Raw genomic sequence first — 12,583 nt, 5'->3', positions numbered from 1 at the left:
TTTTGGGTAGTTGGCATGTGGATGGGCAGAATGGTGTCACAGAAAGAAGGTGAAGGGTGGGATTGCAGAGAAAAGCTGATGTCCCGTCTCTTGCACAGTTCCCTACTATTTGCTTCTCACCTGAGTGTTACTTTTGAACACTAAGGTCATCTTACCAGAGAAAAAAGAGGAAAAAAGGGTAGAGAAGAAAGGCTCTAAAATTTAGTTGAGGATACTGAAAGGAACATCAGGCTGAGACAGGAAAATGGGACCCATGTCTTGGTATTAAAACGTAGTAAAATGAGGAGGAGCAACAAGCTGTTCAGTCCACTTGTCCTAATGCTTACGGTTTTCAATTCATGGTGAAACCATGAGTGTTGGATAGAGTGTAGTTCTGCATCTGTGGTGTATTGGTGAAGCAAATACGAAGTATCAAAAAAGTATCTCTTGCCAACACCCTTCATGTTACAGTGAGATGTGAGGCAATTTGTTCCTTGATCTTTTTAGGTAATTTTCATTATCCTTTGCTTTTAGGAAGGGGAATGGGAATGAGGTCTGTTTATAAACTCTTGACTTTAGGTGTTTCCATCTTGTATCTGGCTTGCAGGTGAGGCGAGGTTTTGTGTGCCGTTACCAGAGAGTGCTTTCATACAGTGAGCATTCCAAAGGCTGCTATGACCATTACTCCTGGAGTTATTCTTCCTTGGAATGGCATTTTTTTTTCTGAAAGCATAATCAGTTGTATAGTCCTCGAATAATAGTTTGCTAGGTAACTCCCATGAGTTTTATGTGGGAAATGAATGGAGAATATGGATTAGCCAGTGAGGGAAGTATGTGGTGTTGCGGCTTTTAAAAATTGGTATTTATTCTCTTCAAATCCAAAATAGGATGAAAGATTAGCCAGATTTATAGAAACATCACCTGTTACGGAGACCCCATGTGGAAATGTTAGCCCAAAGTGTGACATGTTGTTTGCAATAGAACCTGTGTTATGGCTGTAATCATACAAGTATCTGTTTACATGACCACGTAACAGAGTTCTAAGTTAGTTAGAAATAGGACTCTCTATGCTGCTCCTTGGGCTTCTGATAAAAGCATTTTAATGGAAGAGTGAAGCCACTGATGTGTCTGTTGCGAGAAGATGCTGAGGCTTATCTATATAAAATTATTTGGGGTTTTCTGTTTCTAGAAACATTTTAAAGCTAACAAGAAACACGGCTTTTTTTAAAAAAAAAAAAAAAATCTGGGTTCACCTTTAAATCTGAAATATCCTACATATATGCAAAGTATCCATATCTCAGCATATTTCTTACTCTCTGAACCTTTGGTAAGGTTGTTCATTAGAGAAGTCCTTGAAGCTTTTAAGGGCTGTTTTGGGGCCATACACTGCATTTATCTTCCTAAAGTATTCACAACTTGCTTTCAAGTTTGTGCTAAAATGTTGAACATTACAAAGTCTTTGCATTATATGGTATTATTTTGCTCTTTCAGATGATCAGAAATACTCAGCAGAGCACCTGGTTCTGTAGCCCTCAGAGGTGTGAGTTAGTTTTATTGCCACTGACAGAGAGCCTGGTTTGTCTTTATAGATTATTGCCTTGCACAAATAAAACAAGGAATGTTTTGTTTGTTACATGGGATAATAAAATATTGGACCCTGACTTTAGAAGCAGTTTTAGGTCAGCCTGCAAACTTGTACTAATAGCTTTTGGGGGAGTAAGGGGAAAAAAATTGAGCAGGATGAAATATTTAAGAGTTGAGTCATTTCTTATGGAGTAGCTTATTAAAACATAAAGTGGTTAATGATCCCATTAAATCTCATTATGTCATTTCATGCTGTATCAAAGGAAGCAATTAAGCAGAAAGGTAATTGCCTCAGGTTAACTCCTAAAAATTTTAAGTATTTAACAGCTGGATTACAGAAAGTTACATCTTTAGAATTTATCTAGTATACACCAAACCCTCAGGTATTGTGTACTTTACTTACATAATGCAGAATTCCACAAACCTGATTAATGTGATGGAGATATAATTACATAATCTGGTATTTACAAGACATTAATTGGAACATGGAGATACCTTAATATAATTCTTTATGTATCTACTTGCCCTTCTGTCCTTATGTTTACTGGTACAGCATGTTTTGACACTCATTTGTAGTATTTAAATTATTCTGTTTTTTAAAAAAACCTCTTAAAAGATTTATTCATCTATAAAAATGAACCATCCGTTTTGACATAAGTTTTTAGAAACATCTTGTATTCTTTCATTGGAAGTGTTTCACAGGGGAGCTGCACAGGGAGCCCACTTGGCTGGGATTTAGAGGAAGGATGTGCAGGAGGAGATGGGATGATATCCTCCTTGAAGTGTTATTGTAGTTCATCCAAAGAGGAGGTTTATTTAAGAGCACACTTCCCAAGTTTTTTGTGTACTGGAAAAATAATGAAAAAAAAATTATTTTCTCTGTTTGTTGGCACTATAAGCCTGTTACTTACAAATTATTTTATTTTGTGTATTCGAAGAGAACTAGTTAAAAAGTGGTACAGTACCTCTCCCCACTGTCTGACTTCAAAGCAAAACTGAAGTGTAACAAGGGTTAAAGCAAAGGCTAAGGTAAGGTGAGTCAAGAGAATTAAATATGAGGCTTGTAGCATTCTGGATAGAAAGGAAAGATGGTACTAATGGATATAAGGTAGGAGCAAGATACCATGATGAGTGTTGTTAATTTAGAGCAGCAAGATGATTCCATGCTTGCTGTAGTGTCAGGACCAGTTGCCAAATAATAGCAAGAAAACTGCTGATGCTGAGGGGTCTCATATATGATGTTGGGAAATGCTGATGATATGGAAGTGACATTTATCTGCAAGTACGTATAGCATGCAAGCATGGGGGGCAAAGGAGTAATTGAGTGTTTTCCTGTAACTAGAAATAGTAGGATAGAATTGAAGTACAGCAAAAGTCAAAAGAAAGACTTAAGACATGTTATCTTAGTGGAGAATCTAATTTGCTAGAGGAGTAGAAGTTCTGTTGCAGTTGTTCAGAAGCAGGACTGGATGATTAATTATATTTTTTTTAAGAAGTATTTTGTTTAAAGTAGGATCCTTGATAGAGGCATGAGAGGAATGACTTACTGTCTTCTCCACTGTTATTTTAACTTTCAGACAACAACAATACAGGCCACTCCAGCAGACTGAAAGCTCATTAAATTAAAAAGAAAGCGCCAAATATATGAACTTCATTGTTATTTTTCTTCCTGTTAGTTAAAATGTTTTCTGATCCTCACATGTGATACAATAGGAATGTTGTGAACTCAGGATAAATATTTAAGAAATCTGCAGTGGAAGGAGGTGCTGTGCTGAAACTGTGACTGGATCTCTGCTTGTGCTCATAGAGTCTGGGCATAAGGAGGTTGGGGTGTGCATCTTCTCACTCCAGCTGAAACCAAGGGACTCCCTGCACTGTTATCTGCAAGATTTAGATTTGTTGTGTTTATTTGGGAGGTGGAACTCAAGAATTAAAGAGAGATTTATCTTTTTTTCTTTTTTCTTTTTTTTTTCACACTGGATGAAAGGAAACAGAATTACAGGCCTTTATCAGCATCAACCTCATGTTTGTGTCTGTAGGAGTCTCTATTAAATCCTCACTGGCAATTTTACCCCAACTTGTTCATCATATAATGGACATCCAATAAAGCCTATATCCTAGCTAAAATATTTCCATCTGTCATCTTCTATGGGTAAAAATAATTCGGAGTATATGGAAATCTTGGCTGTCTTGCAATCTCTTGCATCCTGGATTATTTTTAGACTCAAATTCTCTGGTTTGTTTTTCTAGGATCCCCACGCTGAAGAGTTTGAAGACAAGGAATGGATGTTTGTCATAGAGAATGTAAGATGGAATGTTTTTATGGATTTTTTACATGTATAAGACTTAATAATTTAAAAAGATTAAAAGTTGTCCAGATGTTGAAAAAGTCTTGAATAAAATTTGAGCAGCTGAATCACAGTAGATCCTAGTTCTGTAGTAATGAGGGCTTATTAAAATACCTATTGTTATGTTACCATTAAAATACAGGAGAGGGGAGTGCTATACTACACTGCTTGGATTCCTTTCCTGTAAGCATCAGTCTGCCTTGCATTAGTTTGCTGTGAGCAATGGAGTAAACAAGTTAGAGTTGGGTTATGACTCACTGTTTTATGGGCTGTGACACATTATTTGTGTATGAGCAGGGCAGGGAACAAGTCAGAGCTGGGTTATGACATCTGTACCTCCCAGATGGCACTGTACCCTTCTGGGGTTGAATGACACTCTTTAGGGATGAGCAGAGCTTCACTGCTTTGCCTTTGGTAGGTAATTTGGGGCAGGATGGGGTAGTGAGGAGTGCAAGTCACGAGGTGCTCCCTGGGATCCAGTCTCGCCCTCTGCGTGTCCTGTGCACCGGGTGAAAACCCAAAAGCTGCTCCTGTGAATCTCTGACTCCTCCAAGTCAGGAGCTCCCAGAACTTCATGGTGAGCTGAGTTCCTGAGGGCTGTACAAACAACAGGCTCTGCCAAACTGCAGTGCTTGAGATTGCATTGAGCAAGTGCTTCATTCAGTACTTTTTTCCTTTCCCTTCTCTGTGCTGGGGAGCAGCTTCCGCTCTGGGGCTGCCTGGGCCGAAAAAAGGGGAAGCTGCTTTACCTGGGGTTTTCTTGAAGAGGAAACTTTGTTTTGAAATCCATTTTAAAGGATTGCAGTATCAAAACAGAGTGTTTATTGCTCATTAATATAGTTTCATTATGGACTGTTTCTCAGTAATACGATTTAATTTTTATGTTGCTTTTAAAAAAGAAAATGCTCTTCTACCAAGTAGTACCACATAGCACTGAAGTGTGGGGATGCAATGGATTTTGCATGGTATCTTTCTGTACCTAAAAATGCTTTTTCTTGTCAATATTGGAAAATGATTTGAATGTCTAAAGCTAAGGTTTATTCTTATTACCCATAAGCTAACATTTAAAAGGGCTGAAAGCAATGTGCTTTATTTCTACTTTTGTTTTAAATGTCAAGTTTCTATTTTCACTCACAACACTTGTTAACACAAAACACAGTTTAGTTACTGTTTCCTGGAGTTTCCTTTTCTTTCTCACGTAGTTTATTTTAATCAGGAAAGTCTCCATCCCCAATTGTCACTTTACAAGTAGCTTGGGATAAAACAATGTCAGTGTGTTTCTCAGCCAGCCCCTCTGGGTATAGCTGGATTTCCTATGACGTTGCAGATGATTTTTTTCAGGATTTTATATGGGGCATGTAGACTGACTTTGTGTCCTGCTTTCTTTACGTGTTGGTGTATTCCATGTAGAGGGGGCAGCAGTGCATCTGCTGTTCTTGCTCTCTGCCTCACACCTTCGCTGAGCTGTGCAGGGCAATCTTCTTGTTATGTGGGAACTTCTCTACAACCTCAGTTGTGCTGTTAGTTCATCTCACAAAAACTGCTAAATAGTCACTGGTAGGTAGATGTTCATTCTGTGGAGGATATAGAAATAGTATCCTCAGAATAATAAATTTAATAAATAGTTACGCTGCAAAAATTATTGTGGGCTAAAGCAACTGTGAAACTGGCTGCTTTCAATCACCTCTTTCTCCCTTTTTTTTTTTTTTTTTTAATGCTGGAAGAGGTGGAGAAACTCTTTTCCCAGAGTAACAGCTCCACTTAGTGGTGGATGAAAACATGTTCATCGGTTCGAGCAAGGGACAAATGATCCTATGGCTGGCTGACATTCCAGAGCATGGAACACCTGCCTGTTAGAAATAGGGGAGCTGGGGAGGCCGGAGGTTGATCTCCTCACTCCTTAAATTATAGGCATTTACCCTCTTCGGGCCTAATGTATGATTTGCCTGGTTTTACAACAATGTATTCATCATCAACCTGACAAGACCAGGTTACCTTTGGGAAGCACAGGGGCATTTATAGTCCTTTGAGACCTTTTCCTTTCTGTCTGAGGAAGTTCTCTGCCCTGAGAGGCTGCAGGGTTTCACTTCCTCTTTGGTCAGCAGCACTCATAACACAAAATACTGAAGTCTGAAGAGCTTAGGGATGTGCTTGAATTGTGAAGCTATCTGAATTCTGCTAAAAATTTTGAGTTTGTTTCTTTTTTTGACTAGTATTAAAAGTCAATCTTGAAAATAATTTTGTAATGCTTCAGTATTAATGAGCAAAGACCAGGTAAAAGAGATAATTCAACTGCAGTTTGATGCCTCTGCTGGCAGATACTACCAAATTCCAAACAAGTTTATGTTGCCCTTTCAGAGGGATTCTTAAGTAGTGATGAGGTAATTTGTGCAAGAAAGCCATGCTGTAAATGAAAATCAAACAAAATACTTGTTTGTTGTGGTTATTTTCTTGTTTGGGGTATATGTACATTACTTCATGGTCCATTACCTTGGTTATTTTCGATTTTTTTTCTAGCTGTATTTTTATTGCCCTAGTCACTCTGTATTTGTATTTTAGTAGGTGAACTTTGTCATCCACTGTATGTATAATCCATAAATAGTTTGATCATAGAGCAGTTTCTTTCCATTTAAATCTTGGTATTCATTTTCCATCAGCCTTTTCCACGTCTTTATCTCCTTCACAGCTGTGTTCTTTGTATATTTACTGATAACTTTCTTGTCTCTAATTTCATCTCTCTTTGACCACACTCTGTGTAATTGATTATCTGCTTTTACTTCATGAGGCAGTTCTTGGAATTCTCTTGGGGATTTTTATGTTCTTCTGACTAGTAACATTGGATGTTCAGGTTGGCTGTTGCAAGTAGGAGAGAAAGAAATCATAACTGAGAGTAAGACTAGCCCATGTGTGGAGTGGTAATAGACTTTCAAAATCTTACGGACTGGTATTAGTGTATTTTTCCTATTCCATTTAGAGAACAAGGGCTAGTTGCCTTCCATTTTATAAGCCCCTTGCTTTAGTAAGTGATTTTTCTCTCTCATTGTTTCTATGGGTAACTTGAATATATGCTGTTTCCACATGTGGTTCCTTTCACTGAGCTCATTGAGTGTCCTCTCAGAGGTGCCAGGAGGGAGGGCAGTTTTAGTCAACTTACACCTCTGAGAAGCATTCAGCTGACCCAAAGTTTGGGCTGTGTTTCTTCGTCTCTGCAAATTGTTTAGCTAATGGAATGAGAAAGGGATAGGAGGGAAGAGAGGTTTAAATTGATCCAAAGACGTGAAAGCTTTCACTGGCTCCGTGTACAAGAACTTTGTCTCAAATAAAGGTATCTGAAGCGATGGAAAAATGTCCTTTTGCTTCCTAGCATGCTCAAAGTACATAAGAACATCTACTGAGGACAAACCATAATGTTTACTTGTTTGCTGGCAGTTTTGTAGACAGTTACTTCCTACATTCTTAATGGAACGGAAAGATCCACGGAATGTTTTCCAACTTGAAAATGCACAGACTATGAAACAAGTTTTCCAGCTTTTTGTCAAAAATACTTTTTTTTTTTTTGTCAAAAATATTTTTTGAGCCCCTGTTTGTGTCTCTAATAGCACAGTAATATATTCCAAAGCTCATAGTAGGCTTCTTCATCTTCCCACCTGGGCCTTTGTTTCTTTTTTGTCTGTAGGTCATTCCCAGGGCTCAGGGCTGTGGTGAGCAAGCCCTTTCCAGCAGGAAATTCCTCTGACAATAATTGCTGTTATTCCTGACATGAACTGTAGCCCTCATTTTTATGTGGCAGGCCTATTAAAACTTGGTCTTTGCTAACAACAGAAGAGGACATCCCAGACCTACTGATTTGGCAGATGAATGCAGGAAAATGCCCCACCTGTTGTTGAAGCTTTGCTCATAGATTCCTGTAAGCTGGGGCTGGAGGCAGCCTCACCTGACCTGCACTGTTGCCTCAAGGCAGCATAATTCTAGACAAACACTTGCCTAAACAGTTTTTAAAAAAAAAAAATAAGGTGGGCTCTCTGCAGCACTGCCAGTCAGCCTCTTCCAAAGCTCCATTGTCCTTGTTGGGAATTGTTCTGGCCCAGATCTTTGTTGATAGACTTTAAGGCTGCTCTTCATTTTCTTAGCAATTACAGCTCTGGACAACAGATTCTGCTTTCCGTGTGGCTGGAGGCTCCCTCCTTCTGGCCTCTGACTAATCAACCCCAATGATGTGACAGTGGTTATGTGTGGGATTTCACTTTCCATGATTTCATTAGCAGATCATTAGCATTCTCTTTCCACGGATTCATTTATGTGAGTGAGTGCTCAGTGTCCTATTCTGCTCCTGCTGCCTGTGGCTTTCAGTGACTGGCAGCGCCCAGCTCTGCTTGCACTCTGTCACCTGCCTGGGGAAGCATGCCAGGCAGAATTTCCAGGCTGTTCTTGTATTGAGATCTAGGAGACTGAACTGACTTCTGCATCTGTCCTTTCTAGAGAGTCTTCCAAAATGATGATGCCTTTTTGATGCCTTTTTAGACACTGTTTTCTAATGGTGCCTTTTTGAATATGCCCACTGAAACTTCTGCAATGAGAGAAAAAAAGAGTCTAGAATTTGCTGTTCATGCTGGCCTGCAGGGAAGAGCTACAAAGAATAACAAGTTTAAGCTGAAAAAATGAGATTTGACTTTGCCTTCTGTCTCGCTCTTGTGTAACTTCGGGAACCCTAACCTAGAAGGAGTTCTGAATTGGCCTCCACTCAAATATCAGCAAAGCCTCAGAATGAAAGAACCATTAGAAAATGTTACAGAACATTTGACATAATCCAGCTTCATTTTACTGGTATGTGTGTGTTCTTCTGTGGTTGTCATCCCCCAGTCCACCCTTCCCCCTGTTGCCTCTGAAATTCTGGAACATGGTTGCTTATGATGATTTCTCATTTTGAATGCCCTGGAGCATGTTTTATCACTCACAGGTTTGGGGAGATTATTTCTCTCTCTTAAAACGCCTGGCATGACACCACAAATAAAGGTGATAAATAAGGTGAAAGTAATGGGAAAGAGAGGGCAGGTGGTGGGATATAGAAATGCATTTGTTTCTAGTCTTAAAGGAGACCAATTTTAAATGTGATACAGTAAAATGAGGTATTACCAAAAAGTTAGGTTCTTATCAGATACAGCTCTGAATATGCTGTTTTCCAGATGAAGCTTTTTTGAGAAATAACTCATTTGAATAGGAACAGTAATTAGCCCAGAATTTTGGTAAAATCATACTTTTTTGCTGAGTGGTTGAATATTTTTTACTACAGTACTGCTGCAACACTTAACTCTGCAAGTGCAAGTTTTGCTTTACATCTGAATGAAAGCCCGAGTCTAATCTTTCCACCTGTTTCTGGAAATAGATGTTGGGAAGCAAATGCCAGCATAGGGCAGGGAACTGAAATTCTGAGTACTGCTGATGCCGTTTGCTGGAAGAACCTGGGGGAAAAGACTGACATAGGAATAGGGTGATTCCTTCCTTGCTGACCCATTGCTATACCAGAATTTATTACAAAATCTTGGCTATCTCGTCTAGTGCATCTTTGTAGCATGTGGGAGCTTAGATCTAAATTGGCTATTTCCTTTATTTAAGAGAAAGTAGTAAAAGCCTCTCTATCCATTCGTTTTGTATTTTTTGCTTGAAGTAATTTTTTGCTTAAAATAATAATTGATCGGGTTAGCTTTTTTCTGAATTAAATGTCTGCATTTAATGTATTTAGAATAGCTCATAGTTCAGACATGCTTTCCTGGTCCTTTAATTCCCCTGTCATATTCTGCTGTGTGTGATTATGTGAACTGTGACTGGCTGCCTGTGTAAATTAGGCTGAGTATTCCGGGCTAGATATAGCTAGGAATTAAATGCTGCTTTGTCAGCTGTCTCACTCTTGTTCTGCTTTAAATGAAATAGAGATTCAGAAAACTTGTTTTACTTTTAGTTTTTGCTTACATTAAATATTTAGCACTTTGTTCTAGTTGAGAAATCTCCAAGATTAGGCCTTTGGAGCAAAACTTGCAGAAATTGTTGTCTTGATTGGCTGCTCTGGCTGTAAAGGAGCCAGGGTAGGAAATCTTTCTCAGAGGCCTGATCCTGTGCTTTTCCAGTAATACATATTTGTTCCTTCTGTGCTCCATGATGGTATTTCTGGGCAATTTTATTGAAAATGGAAATATGATTAGGGGCAGAGTCCTGACTCCAGAAAAGAGCAATAGAGAGGCTTCTGCACAGAGTGGATCACCCTGGTTTGGGGTGTCTGAGAGTGGGTGATTCCCCTGTGTATCCACACTGACCCTTTGGGAGTCCCTTACCTAAACAATCCCCTTGGATTTTTGGCATCTTCTCTGAAAAGTACAGAAGGTAATGGAAGTGGATTGCACACTTGAGTTCTGCTGGAGAAATCTTACACCAAGTGCTGTAGGACAAGTAAATGACCACCTGTATTTAGGGCAAGTGTTACACGAGGAAGACCTGAAAGACTGTGGGTGTTTTCCCCTCTATTCGGCCCAGCACAAAGGGGAGGCACCAGCGGCCCTGATTCTGGGTAGGCATTGTGAGGGCAGGAGCTCCATAAACTTTCCTGAGGAGCATTGTGAATTAATTGATATTTTGACCTGCAGCCACCCTGGTATCCCAAAGCAAAGCCTGTTAGTGTTCACTCAGGACATAACACTTGCTGTCTGCAATGTCCTTTTCCTTCTGACCAAAACAAGACTGTACCCAGATCACCTGGAATTAGGGCCACTGTGAATAATTTCTTTCATTAATATGTAATAACCTATTAAAGCAGAGCTGAGAGATGACAGAAATCTTATTTCAATAAGAACTTTAGAGAAATTGTTAAAACAACTGCTAATATCTAATTAACTTTTTACACTTTTAATAGCATTTTTATCTTTAATGAGTGTGAAATTTGAGTCCATCCAACTCTTCTCTACTGTGTTTTTTCAAAAATAGTTATGAAAGTTTTCTTCTGTTATTTGATCTTCATCTCGTAAACAAAATGCAGTGCCCAAACTGTTCTTTAAATAGTGTTGTTTCTGATGCTGTGTTAATAGCTTCACCAAGTGCATCTGTATCAAAGATAATGTGGCAGATGATATGGCAGTTTTGAAAACTGTATTACAGCATTTAGGCATAACATTTTCTGGTGAAGGAAACAGCTCATTTTCTGATATTTGTCCTACAGTTACATGGGAGGGTCTTGCAAGTGGCAGCTGGAAAGAGAAGGCCCCTGGGCTCCAGGCAGAGCATCCTGGGTGTGAGGCTCTGGCTTTGTAGCTCACAAAGTGTGGTACAATAACACACATGGCAATATTTAATTTATACAGTTATTATTGATTCACAGCAGTAAAGTACAACTGTTTTCTAAATTGCTTAGAACCATTTTGTTTGGGTTTTTGAGGGGAGGCTATTTCCTGCTAGAAGAATCTGTCTCCTATAGCTGAGTTGTACAAGACAGCTGATTGGAGTTGCTATCAGTGGTGTCCTTTGCCAGCTGGAGGGGGGAAGCTGATAAACAAGGCAGACAGCTTTGGAAACAAACCTCTAATACCACATTAGGCATGTTTAAAACCAGCAGTGTGTTTCAGCCACTGTTAGCATATGTTTATTCATAGAAAATCAGCAGTAAAATACACTTGCCAGCACATGCAAGCGCCGGAGTCTGCATGAGGTCCTTTCTCTTTCAGACATCAAATACACAAGAGTGTCTTGGTAATTGTTTTACAGTGGGGTTCTAATCATACTCCAGGCATAAGCTGAGCCAAGCAACTTGCCTTTTAATAGAAAAGTATTTGCTTTTAAGCTTGTTCAGCTTGCCACATTTTTTCTGGTTTTCATGTGTCTGGTTTTTATGTGTTTTTACATCTCCATACAGTCACGGCTGTGTGTTTGCTCTTGGTGCGGTTCAGAATATCATTATGTAAAATACCACTGTCTGGGGCAGCATTATGATGGATAAATTTCATTTTTGACCTGGTAGCTATATGGTGTTAAAACAGCAGCATATGCTGCTGCCATGTAGTACAAAATATTCAGTGTGGAAAATGGAAAAAATGGCAATGCATTTAATGAAAAATATTTTTGACATAAGTCACCTTCAAAGGCAGATAATCTGGGAGTCAAATTGAATATTTTGGTTGATTTGAGATAATACCTTGCAATTGCATGTGCTCAAGGTACGGAAATAAGTGTCAAAAAAAGAATTAAAATATCCATTATTGTGTAAAATGTAGCTCTGCATTAAGTAACTGGATAGGATTGTACATGCAAGCAGTTGTAATTTAACTGAGAGCATATTATTTAAAAACAGTGGCCAGCAGCAGAACTATAGCCAGCTGACAGGAAAATAAGAGTTCTGGCCTCCTGAAAACCCTTGTTATTAGGAAAACCATCTGGCAGTGTAATAGCTCTGAGTGTTATTTCTTTCAGCCTCTTATCTTTGCTTGTTAGCTGTCTTAATAGAGTTTAATATAATAGAAATTAATTGACCTCCATAACTTAATTGATGACATTTCATTCATTTCCCTCCCAGCATATTCTTCATTCTGAATTGATGCTGCACCATCATATTGTGTGTTTCGTGTGAAGTTTCTCCTTTCTCGTTGCTTTGCTTTATCTATATCTGAGCCAAATTGCTTGTTGAATCTTGACAG

General features: G+C 38.9%; 1 protein-coding gene across 8 annotated transcripts in view; it reads left to right on the top strand.

The window, feature by feature from the left end:
* The window catches only part of EHBP1 (EH domain binding protein 1), a 211,231-nt gene that overhangs the window by 42,733 nt on the left and 155,915 nt on the right, over positions 1 to 12,583 (top strand). For all 8 annotated transcript variants that reach the window (XM_082303308.1, XM_082303307.1, XM_082303306.1 and 5 more), the window contains exon 5: positions 3,814 to 3,867. In XM_082303308.1, coding sequence (XP_082159434.1) covers positions 3,814 to 3,867 — 54 coding nt within the window. The remainder of the gene's footprint in view (positions 1 to 3,813; positions 3,868 to 12,583) is intronic.

The sequence above is a fragment of the Coloeus monedula genome (assembly GCF_965178545.1).
Source record: "Coloeus monedula genome assembly, chromosome: 2".
Taxonomy (NCBI): Eukaryota; Metazoa; Chordata; class Aves; order Passeriformes; family Corvidae; genus Coloeus; species Coloeus monedula.
Note: the sequence above shows the minus strand (reverse complement) of the source record. Positions and strands in the feature narration are given on the sequence as shown.